Here is a 16834-nt window from a genome sequence, read left to right as displayed (position 1 = left end):
GATCTCCCCTCATGGGTCCAGCACCAGCGCCTGGGCCATCATAGTGTCTGTCTTGTTGGTCTGTGTTTTGGCTGCACTTGGATACTACGTCTTCAAACATAAACCTGATGCTTTCGGCTTCCACTACTTCAGAGTAAGACACACAGAGACACACAAAGACACACACAGACACAGAAAGACAAACACAGACACACAAACATACACACAGACACACAAACATACACAGACAAACAAAGACACACACAGACAGACACATAAAGACAGACACACAAAGACACACATACATAAAGACACACTCAGACACTCAAAGATATAGACACATACAGATACACAAAGACAGACACACAAAGACACACACAGACACAAAGACACACACAGACACACAAAGTTACACTTAGACACATACTGTCTTCATTCACTTGTCATTTCCTGTTTATTTCCTCTTATTTCCTGTTTATTTTCTGTTGTTTTCCAGAATGAGGAGGAAGGGTCCGAGGGGGGCGTCCTGGGTGTCCATCCGGCCCTGGTGTCCATCCCCAACCCTCTGTACAGTGGATCCAGATCCTTCACAGATCCATTTGGGGTGAGTACATGTAAATCCAGCTCAGAGCTGAGGTCAGAGTTCAGGCGGTTTAAGAGTCTGATACTTCGATCACTAAGACTAATCATGGGATTAAAGTCAGAGGGTCCAGGTTCACAGGGTCTGGAATGTGTTCAGATGTCGAAGGAAAACCTGCAGGAAGCAAGACACGGTGTCCAAATATTTGAATGTGGAGTTTGAACCCAGTTTTCATTCAGTTCTACTGCAACTTTGGGGTTTAATAGGTTAATGAAACTACTATGACCTGACAGTTCAAATGCTCCACTGTTGAGCTAGAAAAACCTTCGTGGTCCAAGGGCATCATGGGTCCATGTCTGTTCCAGAGGCATAGAGAGAGAGAGAATTGTGACATGCTTTGATGTCACCACTACGGTGTTCACGTGGTTCATGTAAGCCTCAGTAGTTCCAAAACCACTAACTAACTTCAATGGGACAGACAGTAACGAGTAGGGATGGGAATCGATAAGAATTTAACGATTCCGATTCCATTGTTGATTTTGCTTATCGATCCGATTCCTTATCGATTCTTTTAAGACGCTTAAGACACTTTACTAATTCTTCTATTGCCGCATATCCACTACGTGGAACCAGTTCGACTCGGCTCAGCTCGTCTCCCATTGTTGTGCACCTCATTTCCTTTCCCCTACCTACGGAAACTTGTATTTGAGGGGATACAACGTCTGTTGCCTGCACCAGAACCGGAATTGGGCCCAGCATTCACTCTGCCACTACATTCACAAGCACCGCTAAGTAGCATATCGAGTATGTGAAATTCCTGTAAATGAATAATATGCTGTGTGGACAAATGTTTGAGCATATTGGAAGAATTCCACCTTTTAGAAGACATGGAAGCTTTGCAAGTGTTACAAGTGGACCTGGTGTCGTCTTTTTAGACCGTTTCTGCCTTAACACCATGTTGGCTATGTTCTGACCAAAACAATGCAGTGTACATGTGACGTCATCACGCATACGCTATGAAGGCAGAATCGATAAGCAGAATTGTTAAGCAGGCAGTCAATGATTCCAAGAAATCGAGTTACTGGGATCCGGTTCTCAAAAAGAACCAGTTCTCGATTCCCATCCCTAGCAGCGAGTGCATTACTGCACAGTAAATATAAAACAAAAACACACACAAGTATATTTCCAACTGTTGCTGCACTACTGTATGTATGTTTGTGCCAGTTATGCTTTTGGGTAGTGGGGTTGACCACTGAAAGTATTGCATTTATCAAACATTGGGCTACTTGCTATTGAAAATGATACCTCCCTTGTTTGCGAGTAGCTCAACATGTTCTACTCACAAGCTTAAATCCACCACTGAAACCCTTGAAATCTAGCGTCATAACTACAGCAAGTAGGTTTATGAAACGAATGCAGGACAAAACATAGCATGCTGTGCAGTTTTAGTACCCCTTGGCCAAATTTAGTGTAAGATTCTGTTGAAAGTTACTGCCCTATAATTACCTCCGCCAGGAGGTATTGTGATAGCTTTGTTTTGTGTGTTTCTTGCGTGCGTGCATGTTTGTTTGTTTGTTAGCAAGATAACTCAAAAAGTTATGGACGGATTTTCATGAAATTTTCAGGAAATGTTGATACTGGCACAAGGAAGAAATGATTAAATTTTGGTGGTGATCGGGGGTGGGTGGGGGGGCCACGGGGGCCCACTGCCTTGGCGGAGGTCTGCGCTCTCCGAGTGCTTTTCTTGTTTAGATTAGATTGTCTTTGTAGAAAATTTATTACATATATTTACAAGGCATAAGGCCATTGGACCTTGAAAAAGTAGGTCAAGGTGACCTATTTTCAATAGGCTTCTGCTCCATGCCAAGATGCATCCACAGTATAAATTTAGTGCAGATAGCTCAATGCATTTTTCATTGAATGGACAGACGGACAGACAGATGACAAAACAATTACAATACCCCTTCGGTCAGAATTTGGCCTACTTACAGGCATCACATGCCATTATGAAATGTTAATAAATTACAAATTGAATAAAATAACTGGCAAAGTGTACCAGGGCCAGTTCTAGCCTGTCATATTAGGGTGGGTTGGTTGAAATAACAGGTGGGCAACTTGGTTGGTATGTACAGATGATAGCCAAACCGAAAAGTGGCCTGAAGGCTGACTATTTGAATTGCAGTCCTGACAGCACTGAAAAGTGGTTTGGAAGTTTAAAGGTGCGGGAGACTTTTGTGACAAATTTTTCATCAAATCTGTAAAACCTCAGTCATAGCCTAAATATCACGAATCTAAGTCTTTCTGTGATTACTCACCTGAATCTCTTGTATTACGGTGAACAATTTCGAAGTGCCATCTACCATAAACAAACCATATGTTTGCAAACAGAGTCGGGAGGTAACTCGGGCATATTCGGAATTTTGTCTTGACGTGCATTGTGGGAAGTAAAGGCTGACAGCAGCAGTGCGAGCATATGATATTATATGGATGAAACACGACGCAGAAATGGCTGAAACGCGGAAACAGCTGGAGGAATATGCATTGAGGGAAGGGAGCTCCTGCTGTTTCCGCGTCGTGTCTTTAGCAGCTGCCGCTGCCAGACAGCGGCGCAAACTGGTGTTTCCCACAATGCACATCGCAACAAAATTCCAAAGATGCCCAAGTTACCTACTGGCTCTGTTTGCAAACATATGGTTTGTTTATGGTGGATGGCATTTAGAAATTGTTCACCATAATGCAAGAGATTCAGGTGAGTAATCACAGAAAGACTTACAGATTCATGATACTTAGGCTATGACTGAGGTTTTAGAGATTTCATGCAAAAATTGGTCACGAAAGTCTCCCACACCTTTAAGTGTAAGAATCACTTTACTGATCCCCCAAAGAGAAATTCAATTGTCAGGCAGCTCATTTGTGTTCATTTGCTCTTTAATATAAAATTAAAATTATTCTAAAAGCCCTTCATGCATATTTCTTTTCATTGGATGAGCTTGAAAAATAAAAGAATGATTACCAAATACTAATGAAATAAAATATTCTTACTGTGGCCAGAATTTATTCAAAAAGGAGGCAGTTTACTCTTGTTCAAACTCAGACTGAAAAGGGGCACAAATAGAACAACCACACAAACAACTTAAACTTGGCCAAAAGTAAATAAAATAACTAATTATATTTTTTTCATATTTCACAAACTGAAAAAGTCCTATTCCAATTCAATCTGAAAAGTGACAAATGACAAAGAAAACAACAAATCTTTCTTTTTCCATCTAAAACCCTGAACTTTAGACTCAAATGTCAGTAGAACTATATAAATATAAACCAACAGGACATTACAATAATTAATATAATTTAATTTAGTGAAAGAGATAATTTAGTTTAGATAGTTTAGATTAGATAAAGATTAGATTAGATTTAGTTTAGATTTAGATAATTTAGAATAGATTTATTGTCATTGTACAATGGCTATACAACGAACTGGGTAGAGCTTACCCTCTTCAGTGCCACAAAGTAAAAGGATGAAAAGCAATAAATTAGACATCTGATAAAATCAAAACACCCAATTAGATCTTTGCCCCTCACAAATAAGACCCAATAGTCTGTTGTATAGTCTGTTGTATTTTTCTGTAGGATAAATGTTTTCCCTTAACTTTCGATTGGGTGGGCAAGATGGACATTTGGGTGGGCTGAGCCCACCCCTGCGCATGCCTACTGCCGGCCTCGAAGTGGACCCACATTTCTACCTGCAGTAAATGACACTAATTAGCACATGTCCTCACCAGCAAAATAACTAACATAAAACCTGCTGATAACCAAAATTGTACTAAAATTACCTTACCTTAGAAACTCCATAATTTGTAGTTATAGTAGTTAAATCTCAACAGCTGGCGAAGTCAAGCTAGCTAACAAAGGGAGTAGGTTTGATTTTGACATTGGTGGGGACACAAAAGTGCTCCAAGGCAGCACTCCTGAAAGTTGATGTGTTTTTGCATTTTCAGTCATAATTTCACGTCATATAAAGCTGATCAACCAAGCAAACAATCAAAGTCAGAAAAAAATTCAGTAATTGACATATTTAGAATGCATATCTGAATATCTAAAAGCAAAACACAAATTTAATGCATTCTGCTATGTTATTCTCATGACTAATATATCCATTATTATTTAACCTCACCTGTGAATTTCCAGCCTTTCCTTCTCTATCTCCTCCTGCTTCTCCTCCTCTACCTCCTCCTGCCTCTCTACTGTCTGTCACCTGACATAAATATATTGATGCATGACATATGAACAGATTCTGGATACAGTGATCATGGAGTTTGATGGTACAGTTATTGCCTGGGCAAAAAAGGCTTTTACTTTCAATTATTACATGGAATTTATTACCCAAAAATATGGATAAAATCACATCTAGAATCACATTTAGAATTTGAGGTTTTATTACATTTCCCCCTTCTAATTTTCTTTATTTGTGTTTTTGAAACACAAATTGTTTTACAATTACAACACAAACAGTTGCTCTTGTCCATAGAAATACATGAAAATAAGTAAAATAACATCAAAAAAGTGTATCTGTTTGGCATTAAATGTATTTTATTCAATGTCTGTATTGTTGAGCCTCTACAGTTCTATACCCTTGAAGTAACTTACACTTTGACTCCTAAAGAAGTGTCTTATGTCCAGTTTTTCTTTGACATCCTTCAAATCCTAATTACCAAGCACACGTGCACATGTGCACGCAAACAGACACATGTACAAATGTAAATGTAAATGACACCACAGATATTAAAATCCATCTAGCTGACGTGACCCAAGCAGAACAAATTCCAAACATATTGACAACTTATGCTAGGTGCACCTGTCCAACTAGCAGGTTCCTTTTACAAGTAGATGGAGTGACAGTGGGGACAGCCTATCACATGTATGTTAGCAAAACCACAGAGCCAATCGGAGAGCAACATTTAGTTTAGAGGTTTAGAGAGTTTCTGGCAGAGACCGACAATAAACCCTTTCTGTGCCATAATCATTGACTAAACACTATGGACAATGGTTGTATTGATTGTGAGTACACAACAGTGGCTGGATATTGGTAGGTATGTGTCCCTAGCATCCCCACCCAATTCTACGCCCCTGCAGCTAACTATTGGGCTACAGCTCAAAATCCAGCATAGGGCTTTGTAACGAACAGGCCATTCATTAATGGAAAGAAGCACTTTCACTCAAGCACTTTAAAATATACACCGAGCACTTTTATTGCATATTGCACTTATTTAGTGAACCACTAATTTGCACAGAAGAAAGGATTGCACATGATTGTTTTAAGAACAATCATGTTATGTTGTTGTTGTTATGTTATGAAGAACAAAGTAGAGAGGTGGACCAGTGGAGATATGTCATATCTGAATTTTGTTGTGATGGAGCTATGAGGTCAGTTATTGTTTGGGGACTGAAATATGAGAATGTGTGAATACACTGAATTTCAGTCTTTTGACTTTCAAGATCATAAACCCTATGTTTTAGAGAATGATATTGATCCAGAGACCCACTTCTACCAGAGCATTAATACAACATGTGACTATTATTCAGAAGACAAGTATAAGTCTAAAATTAAGGGTTTTTTGGTGATTCACTTTAATAGCAGGAGTCTTTATAGTAATTTTGATAAAATAAAAGACTATTTGCAACAATTTCAACATAAATTCAGTGTAATAGCAATTTCAGAGACTTGGCTGAGTGATGAGAAAGGGTTACATGATGAGTTAGAGGGATATGAGATGTTTTGGCAAAATAGGGCCAATAAAAGAGGAGGAGGTGTGGCCCTATTTGTATTAACTGATTTGAAATGTAAGATAAAGGGTGATTTGACAATTGCTATAGACAATTTGATGGAATGTGTAACGGTTGAAATTAAGATGGAAAAACACAAAAACATATTTCTTAGTTGTATTTACAGGACACCGGGGTCATGCATTGAGAAATTCAATAAGGAGATTACTGATTTATATGAAAAATATTGTGATAAGGTGATTTTGGTTTGATTTGACATTGATTTGTTGAAATGGAATGAACATGCAAAAATGGCAGAATTTGTCAATACTATGTTTAGTTTGAGTTTTCATCCTGTAATTACAAAACGAAGTAGAATCACATTGGAAAGCGCAACATTGATTGATAATATTTTTACAAATATTATTGATGGTGAAATAACGAGCGGTCTGTTTCTGACTGACATAAGTGATCATTTACCAGTGTTTGTAGAACTGGAAATGAACAACAAATTATCTTTAACCAACTATAAGCAAAAGCCTTGTTTGGTAAGAACAAAGTCACCAGAAGCAATTATGGCCTTAAAGGAGGAACTCATAAATTATGACTGGCATGACGTTTATGTAGATGATGTTAATGATTCATATAATGCTTTCTTAGACATATTCCTGACATTGTATAACATACATTGTCCTGTGAAAGAATATAGACAAAATTTTAAAAAGAATAAGAAACCATGGTTAACTAAGGGATTGGAAAGGGCTTGTAAGAAGAAAAACAGGCTCTATAGGGAATTTCTGAAGCACAGAACGGAAGAAAAAGAGAATAGATATAAAAGATACAAAAACAAATTGACAGCAATCATAAGAACACATAAAAAAGCCTATTATGATCAGTTGTTAGAAAAACATAAAAATGATATTAAAGGCACTTGGAGAGTGTTAAATGATATGATTTTTAAAAAAGTAATAAAAAGGATTTTTCAATATATGCTGTTAAAACTGGTGATGCTGTGATGGAAAAAATTGAGGACATTGTGAATATTTTTAATGACGTTTTTGTTAATATCGGTCCAAATTTGGCAAAAGATATTACCAAGTGGGAAAAGGATGATAAAAACTTTGATTTTCATATTGAAAACAATAATTCAATGTTTCTTGGTGGAGTTTGTGAAAGTGAAGTGTTGGAAGTGGTCAGGAAGTTTAAAAATAAAAAATCTATTGATAGAAATTCCATTGATATGTCGCTCATAAAACAAGTGATAAACAGTATCCTTCAACCATTCACTTATGTATGCAACAAATCATTTCAAACAGGCACTTTTCCAGAAAATATGAAAATAGCTAAGTGATTCCGATTTATAAAAATGGTGATAAACACATGATGTCAAATTATAGACCGGTGTCACTGTTACCACAATTTTCTAAAATTCTTGAGAAACTGTTTGTAAAGAGGTTAGATGACTACATAGATAAATATAGGATATTAAATGATCATCAGTACGGATTTAGGAAAAATTGATCGACATCTTTAGCAGTAATGGAATTTGTAGAAAATATAGCAACAGCAGTGGATCAGAAACAGCATACTGTTGGTGTTTTTATTGATTTAAGGAAAGCATTTGACACAATTGATCACTCAATATTACTCTGGAAATGTGAAATGTATGGTATAAGAGGTGTGGCACAAAATTGGTTAAAAAGTTATTTACAAAATAGGTCTCAGTATGTATCAATTGGAAATACAGATTCACAACTTAGAAAAGTAACATGTGGGGTCCCACAAGGTTCAGTTCTGGGACCTAAGTTATTTATACTTTACCTAATGATATTTTTATGGCATCTAGTAAGTTAAAATTTACAATATTTGCAGATGATACTAATTTGCTTTACTCGGGAGCAAATATGAAACAAATATTAGAAACTGTGGAAAAGGAATTGATAAAGTTAAAAAAAAATGGCTTGACATAAATAAGTTATCACTTAATGAAGATAAAACAAAATTTATGGTTTTTGGTGGTGCTAGGGGAAATTGTGATATTAAACTGAAAATTAATGAAACTGAAAATGAAAGGGTGTATGAAACAAAATTTTTGGGAGTAATTATTGACCATAAACTCCGTTGGAAACCACAAATAGAATATATCAAACGTAAAATGTCCAAGGCTGTTGCGATTCTTTATAAAACTCGAGACTTGTTAAACAAAAAATGTTTGCATATATTGTATTGTTCACTTGTAATGCCATATATGTCATACTGTGTGGAAATATGGGGCAATGTGTATAAAACTAATATAGACCCGATAATTAAACTCCAAAAAAAAGCTATTTGAGTCATAAACAAAGCTGGTTATCTCCAATGAAGTAATCCACTTTTTGTAGAATCTGGTTTTCTAAAATTTTTTGATATTGTATATTTAAAACAATGGAATTTATGTTTCGTGTTAAAAGTAAAAATCTTCCTCCTTGTATTCAGAAAATTTTTAAGTTAAGAGAAGGAAATTATAATCCAAGAGGGATGTTTGTGTTTGAAAAATGTAAAGTAAGAACAAACATTAAATATCACAGTGTTTCTGTTATTGGTGTCAAGCTATGGAACGAATTGAAGGATGAAGTGAAATTGTGTAGCTCACTGTTGAGTTTCAAAAAGACTTTAATTTGTCAAATTCTGAAGGGCTATGAAAGTAATGTGATTATAAAGTGACTTATAACACCGAATGTAGTATAATCTGTGTTTAAGTATTAATCTGCTGCAACTTCAACTGTGGAGTTAGAGCAACGATGGGAATAGGAGAAGCAGAAATAAGCCTCTGGCTTCAGCTTCTTCCTTTTTCAGTTACAAATTGTGTTAATTTTATGTTTGTTTGTTTGTTTGTTTGTTTGTTTGTTTTAAATATGTATGTGTTTTGTATTTAACTGAAATAAACATTCATTCATTCATTCAAGTTTATTTACTGAGTATTTGGTTTGTCTGCTGCAGATCCGGTTGGAAAGACAACTTTCCAAAGTGGCAGCCGGTCTGTTGGAAGCAAACACAAAATAATACGATTCAGTGATATGCAATAACATGTGCAATATATTTTATAATTGGCAATTTCTTGTAAGTGTTAATGTGTGTGCATGTGTAATATTTTAGGTGTTTTAGTGGTGTGGCATGTCTGTGTTTTTACTTACCGTTGTGTCTTTGTGTCCAGGTGTCAAAAGATTCCCCAGGGGACCAGACACCGTAAAGAAGGTTTCGGGCCAGATCAAGGAGCAAGAGTGCGTGGGGTAAACATAGTTGGGTTTTACCGGTTTATGGGTATTTTATTAAATTAGTGAAATTGGTTTTAGGGTTTTGTTATTCGGTATTTTGATTTTATTACCCATTGGCCAACTTCTGGCCAAAGGGTAGAAGGGTATTGTAATCGTTTTGTCGTCTGTCTGTCCGTCTGTCTGTCCTTTCAATGACGTAATCACTTTATCTGAAGAATGACATATCCGCACCAAATTTATACTGTGGATGCACCTTGGCATGGAGCAGAAGCCTATTGAAAATAGGTCACCTTGACCTACTTTTTTGAGGTCAAATGGCCTCTCAACGACATAATCACATTATCTGAAGAATGCACTGAAATATCTGCACCAAATTCGCACGAAGACAATCTAATCTAAATTACAGAGCAGTGACTTTCAACAGAATCCTACACTACATTTGGCCAAGGGGTATTAAAAGTGTGCAGCATATATTATGGTTTATGGTGGTGGGTTATTTATTGGAGGATTTTAACATAGTTTTACATGAACTATTGTTATTTGTACACCCCTTTGGAGTTTTTATGGTTTTGTCCAGTGGACTAGGACTTACTTAAGGTGCCTTAACCATTCATTCAGGCTTCTGCTGCTGGTGACCCTGCTCCTGTCCTCCAATGCACTTTATGCACACGTCACTGCACGGTTCACATTGTAAATATGCACTTTTGAAAGAAGAAAACAAAAAAGAGTAGACCACAAATACTCCTGCCTCTGTCTCAACTTCCTGTAACTAACTGCAACCCCATTGCCACTAGAGCCATACCTGCTTTACACGGTTGTATAAGATATAAATTTATACAAATGCTAACACATACAAAAGAAAACAGAATTTACAACATAAATGTCCGCTAATACCCGAAATACACTTGATAATTTGAAAGAGGATGATATCTTCTTATCTTACCGCTGGAGTTGCTATGTATGTGTTCCAACGCTGCGATACTCAATGTTTGAAACTAGTTAACAGTTACAATTTCTGAGCATGTGCTGATTCTAGATCAGGAGTGGGTGTGGCCAAGAGGTAAAACCATGACAACATGAATGAAGGTCAGTGTCAGCAGAGACACGATAGGAACAGAACGGTGGAATCAACTTTAAACAGCTGATCATCCCCTGATGTTTGACTGTATGTAGTATTCAGTCCATGTCGTACTAGCATTAGTATTTACATCCTTTCTTTGACATTTTCCTTCAGCGCTGAAGTTTGTGCTGCTTATTGACCTAAGCTAAGAGCTAAACTTACCCATTCCCCACCAGCAGGGAGTTAAGCTAAGGCGGACCCCTTGTGGAAGAGGTTGAAGGTCATGGTGTCTGGGTTTGGTTCCTCACCATCAATGTCACTTTTTAGACATTTACATCATGTGACCAACCTGCAACAATTAGAGCGTCACTGACATAATTAGACACCTCAGTAAGGACAAGATTAGCATCAACAAAACATTCAGTCACATTAGACAAGATGATGTTAAAGCACACGGATTAAATAAGTACAGGAAACCATCCTGAAAGCCTGATGAACTGATGAATGGGAAAAATGCTGTTTTTTAAAGCAGATAGTGAAGATATGTTTAATGTGTGAATGTACATATTTGACACGAACTGGAAGGACAAAGCTAACATCATTTTGGAAACAGAATAAAACCATTAATCAGCCAAACCTAGTAAAGCTTCTGACTAAAGACTGATGAACGGAAAGATTTACATGGATGATCACAGCCTGGTTAAATATTCTGGTTAAATACTTTGGTTAAATATTCTGGTTAAATATCCCACTTAAGTATTTTGGTTAAATATCCTGGTTAAATATTCTGGTTAAATATCCTACTTAAGTATTTTGGTTAAATATCCTTGTTAAATATTCTAATTAAATAGTTTGGTTAGACATCCAGGTTAAATATCCTGGTTAAATATTCTAGTTAAATATCCTAGTTAAATATGCTGTATTCTGGTTAAACGTCCTGGTTAAATTTCCTGGTTAAATTTCCTGGTTAAATATCAAATATGCTCGTTAAATATTCTTGTTATATATACTGGTTAAATATCTTGGTTAAACATCCCGGTTATATATTCTGGTTAATTATCCTTGTTAAATATCATGGTTTAATATTCTGGTTAAAAACTGAAACATTCCACAGTTCTCACAATTTCTTTTTCCAATAGTTCAGTTTTCTTCTGAAAGGAGAGACTTGAATGTTAAACATGTATCTGACTAAAACTAAACTGTTTCTAATTCAGAGTTCTTTTCTTGTTAAAACTAAAAATACAGAGCTCAGTGAAGTTTCAACATAAATAGACAGAGGCTTCTGGGCCACCTTCAGCAGCTTCAGTTTCTCATTATCCACCAATTTTTTTGGTTTCAACAGGACTCTGGTCAGGAGGTGGATCCATCAGACCCTCAAGATCCTCCAAAGATCTTGGACCTGGACCTAGACCACAACAACAAGGAGTAGAAAAGTCCAGACCAAACTCATCTGCAGATTGCAACTAACATCAAATATTTTGTAATAAACATGATTTTGTCTTTTCTTTAGTGCATCATGGGTCTGAACTCTGAGGCAAATTCAAACTCAGGATCTGATCAATTGATGTTAAACTCTGATAATGACTGTCACATTCTGAGTATTTCTACATCAAATATGCCAAATTGGCCCTGATGGACCAGATTATATATGTGTCCACTGTCTGGAACATACATCTGAACATCAGCTGTTCTGGTTGTGTCCCACTCTTACAAATACCCATTTTGTGGGTATTTCGAGTGGCATTGAATTTTAATTTGTTTGAATCTGTACTTATTTGACCTATATTCACTGAAACTTCTAACCTATTTCTCTCCAACAGTTTTTCAAAAGGAAATGAAACACTAGGTTTATTACTTCGACCTTTGTTTCCTTAGAATTCTCTTTATTTCCTATTGAACACACATTTTTTCGTAAGTAAAGGTGTCTAATATATAGCTCTAATCAAAGAGAAGATTACCTACATTTTACATATTAACCACTTGAATGTGGGCTTCAGCCACATTTTGCCTTAAAGATTTTAAAAATAATTTCCACTTTTTGTTATTTCTCTGCAGCTGTCATGAGTTTCATAGCTCACATTTGCTCCTCTCACCCCTCACGCCAATTTTAGCTAGATTTAACTTACTAGCTAATGTTAATTGCTGTTAGCAGTTAGCTAACTGTTAGCTGATTTGACTATCTGTTGTACTTAAAAAATTATTAAAATAAATAAATAAAAAATCTTACATTTGCCAAATGGAATGACTGTCCCCGGTTCAGGTCTGTCATTCTTCATCTTTCTTGTCACTATAAGAAAAGGCTAAAAAAAAAAAAAAAAACACCTTGATTTGTGAATCATTAGTCTGAAGGTCTTATGCAATGAAATGTCTCCCATTTTGTATTAATTATGTAATATTGTGAGGTTTTTTAAATGAAAATGTAATATTCCAGTGCATTATGTAACAGCCAAGTTCACATCACCACTTTTAAAGTGTGTATTTGGGTCCACTCTGCAAAATGTTGATTTTACTATTTTAAGAGTGTTCATATTTTAACTTTAAAACAGGAAAAGCATTCACTCTTGTAGTGTATGTAGTAGTGTATGTAGTAAAAATGTCAATGTAGTAAAAATTATACTTTTCAACAGGAACCAGCAGATCTCCACACTATGAGCAGTTTTATACATTTAACACATGAAGTATTAAATTTTAATAATAACTGTTTGTATGTTACTAATAAAACTGATAATACTACAAACTCAAAGACGAGGTTGATGTTGTTCATTGGCTGCTTTCATGTTCCATAGTGTCCTGGTTGGTCCCTAATAGGTGTTTCTAAGTTGCCCTGGATTATATCTGAGATGTGGAAATCGAACCGTATCAGTATTTAACACCAAAAAACAGTGGGAAAGGTGGAAACACAGACATTTAGAACCAACTCAGAGAACTTACATAAAGGAACAGTTAAATAGTAGGCCTGTAACGGTACACAAAACTTTTTGGTTTTTGGTTTTGAAAGCCACAGTTAGTTTTTTAGCTTACCGGCTGACAGGCCATAAGCTATTGTCGTTATGCGGCGTCTGGCATCGTTGTCGTCATCTGTCATCGTCTGTCGTCGTCATCATCTGTCGTCCGTTACAAAAATTTCAATCGTCTTCTTCTCCGAAACTACAATTCCGATTGACTTCAAACTTGGTATACAGCTTCTTTATGATGATGTCAACAAAAGTTAGTGAAATTATTTGGATCTGGATCTGATTCTGGATTTGGTGCGACTTTGAAAAATGTTCCCATTATAAGAGATAGGAAGTGGATCAATGCAATAACTCAGTAAATATAAATGATATTGTAAGAAAGGAGACCAATTTATGTTAGCCTACCCAGGGAAGCCAATTTATGTAAGAGGGAGCGTTGATTTATTGATTAATTTAATTACAGATTTATATCCGGTTTAAACTTAAATCAACCCAAACCAATAATTTGGAAACCTTTCGAAGTCAGTGGGCCGTTGACTCTACAGGGAACCCGAGTGTGAAAAGATGCAGTACACAAACATAACTGAAGCAGCGGATTTCTACACACATAAAGAATTTATTGACTAAACTAAGACATACAAATAAAACAAAGACAAGAGACAAATACGACAAAAGGGAGCAGGAGATTATGGATAGGAGAAATGTATACTAAGTTGACGGATGACTATATTAAAGATATTATAACGTTAGTGAGGCTAAGATGAGGTAACTCTACTTAAACAGGGAATCACACCAACTCAGACAAGTCCGGAGCAAGTTTCCTTACAAGTTGCAGGTCTTTAAGGGTGCAGATCTTGACTTTGGAGAAGGAGCATGCACAGCTGGAGTGACACGGCAGTGGTGAGGATGCAGCGGCTGGAGAGGCCTTGACGGAGAACGGATGAAGTTGGAATGACGTCTTCTGACAGAGTTCGAAGCAGCAACATGCGACGGAGCCGAATGCTCGCACCGGAGCTCAGGAGCTCTGGAGCTCTAAAGCTCTGCTGGCCGGAGGAGGTGGAAAGCTGGCCCTGGAGGAGGTTGGAATGCTCACACCGAGAAGTTTGAGAGCCAAGAAAGATGGAGAAAGCTCTCACCAAGAAGTTTCAGAGCCGCGAAGATGGAAAAAGCTCTCACCGAGAAGTTTGACAGCCGCGAAGGATGGAAAAAGCTCTGATGAGAGATTGGTTTCATTTTCTTTTATAGTTTTGCCGGGAACCAACCCGGCACGCCCTCCTCGTGCATATTGATGAGTCATCGATATCTCTGGGCATTGTCCTCTTTGTCTGTTTTGGCGCCAGTCCAGCCCACCTCACAGGTCATTTGCATGCTCCCAAAAGCGTCAAGTTTCTCTCCTCTTCGGGAGAGAGAGAGATAGGGGACTGTGCAAACTTGTAAGAAAACTTCTCCATCCTTAAATAAGATCAAACTTATACGTCAGCTGTAACCTCACTCACCATCAGTAAGATAGTAGCCCTATTATCAGACATGTTATACACAGTGTTACTCTGAGTTTCAACATAATTCATAGTGAACATGAAAAGGACACACATATATGGTCACAGGTCAGGCAAATGGGCTCTTGCATAGACATACATCAAAAGGTTAACATGCTGAGTACAATCAATGATAACACATTACTGTGACACTATTAACATGGCAACAGATAAGGATTTTGGTTATTCAGTCTCTGTTCTGGATTTCTCTCCACTTCTGGATAAACAGAAGAAATAAGACACAGACGTTCAACGGTAAGGAGTGGACAAGTGTAAACACTTAGTTCCTGTGTTCCTTAATTTACCACGACAGGGAAGATGGCTCTGATGAAGAACAGATGCCACTGGGCTAAGGCTTTGTTGTCTTGGGCCCATTTGTCACCATAAATGTTGTTTGCAAATGGTGTCCTTCCTTTGACCTGATACCAGGCAATCAACATGGCTTTTCTGGAATTTGGTCATGACAAGAACAAAAAGGATGATTTCATTACAGTTCTGTTTTGCTCTGTTCACTCACTCCCCTCGTCATGACGCTACAATATCAAGTGTAAATTTCTAAAGTACAGCCCTGATGGGGAGATGACCAAAACATAATGGCCACATGCTGATCAGGATCTTCTTCTGGATCCGGGAATTTACAGAAAATTTAACATGGGCTCTTATGGGGAAAAACTTAAACTTTAACATACTTTCAACGTCCAACTCCCGGGTTCTATTCCTCTATTATACAGCGTGTGTGTGTATGTGTGACAGAGGGAGAAAGAGAGAGAGACACAGAGAGAGTAAGTGTCAGTGTTTGAGAACTACCGTAATTCATAGGGGCCAAACACTGTTCGTCTTATCAACGTCTCTATGTCCCGAACCCGCAGTGATCCCAAACAGGACTGTAATGATGGCAGACGGTGTTCTGTCTCTTCCTTCCAGGTTGACTTCATATTTGCTGTGAGGGGGGGTGGGGGGTTGCCTTATATCAGCTGCTATTTTGTATTTCAGGTCAATGTGCGCTCCTTCAATATGTCCGTGTGGAACTTGCGTGGATTTAAAGTTCTGCATTGAACGACGTCTTTTGTTGCTTTTTCTTTTTCTCAACATACTGTGCCATTTCGGTACAGCTGTGTACAGAACTGAACAGGTGCGTACTTAAACAGTTTGGTTCGGTATGTGTACTATTGAAGGCCTATTAAATAAAAAATGACCTATTTGAGGTATAGTGTCACAGCCATCAGCTACAATGGGTTTAAGGCCAAGTTAAAAATATCCCAGAATAGAAGAGTGAATTAAACAGTGAAAAACATGGACACTTTGAACAGCTGGAACAGATATAAGTCTGAGGAATGTCTGAGGAATGACCACTGAGTTACTGTTGAACCTCTATCATCTTTGCAGTGAATCCAAACCAGACCCAGACCCAAACATGAGCTTCCACTAACACAGGGTGAATCCAGTATCATCGTCAACCTATGCCTCATCAGAATATTAATAACTGAACAAACCTCATGTCCATATTCATTTGGTCTGAATGTGTGAATGTGATCCTGTGTCTGGATAAACCGTAAATCCACACAGAGCAGGAGTTGAGAGGGAAAGTCTACAGACAGAAGAAGCATTTGGCCTTGTTCAGAGTGAGTCATTGGGATTATATATATCTGCTTCCTCTTTTGATTCAACCTGAGAGGAAACAACATGGCTGGTCTACAATGGAAACCTAAGTC

General features: G+C 37.4%; 1 protein-coding gene across 3 annotated transcripts in view; it reads left to right on the top strand.

Moving 5' to 3' along the window:
• Positions 1–12994, top strand: part of stab1 (stabilin 1) — a 327280-nt gene extending 314286 nt beyond the window's left edge. For 2 of the 3 annotated variants that reach the window (XM_030133489.1, XM_030133487.1), the window contains 3 exons: positions 2–133; positions 476–583; positions 11976–12994. In XM_030133489.1, coding sequence (XP_029989349.1) covers positions 2–133; positions 476–583; positions 11976–12062 — 327 coding nt within the window. In that variant the 3' untranslated portion in view covers positions 12063–12994. Of the gene's footprint in view, position 1; positions 134–475; positions 584–9512; positions 9738–11975 lie in introns of those variants that run through there. The other variant, XM_030133488.1, reaches the window with a different exon arrangement.
• Positions 12995–16834: the final 3840 nt, after the last annotated feature.

Source organism: Sphaeramia orbicularis, chromosome 5, assembly GCF_902148855.1.
Source record: "Sphaeramia orbicularis chromosome 5, fSphaOr1.1, whole genome shotgun sequence".
Lineage (NCBI taxonomy): Eukaryota > Metazoa > Chordata > Actinopteri > Kurtiformes > Apogonidae > Sphaeramia > Sphaeramia orbicularis.
This window is presented reverse-complemented; position numbering and strand designations above follow the sequence as displayed.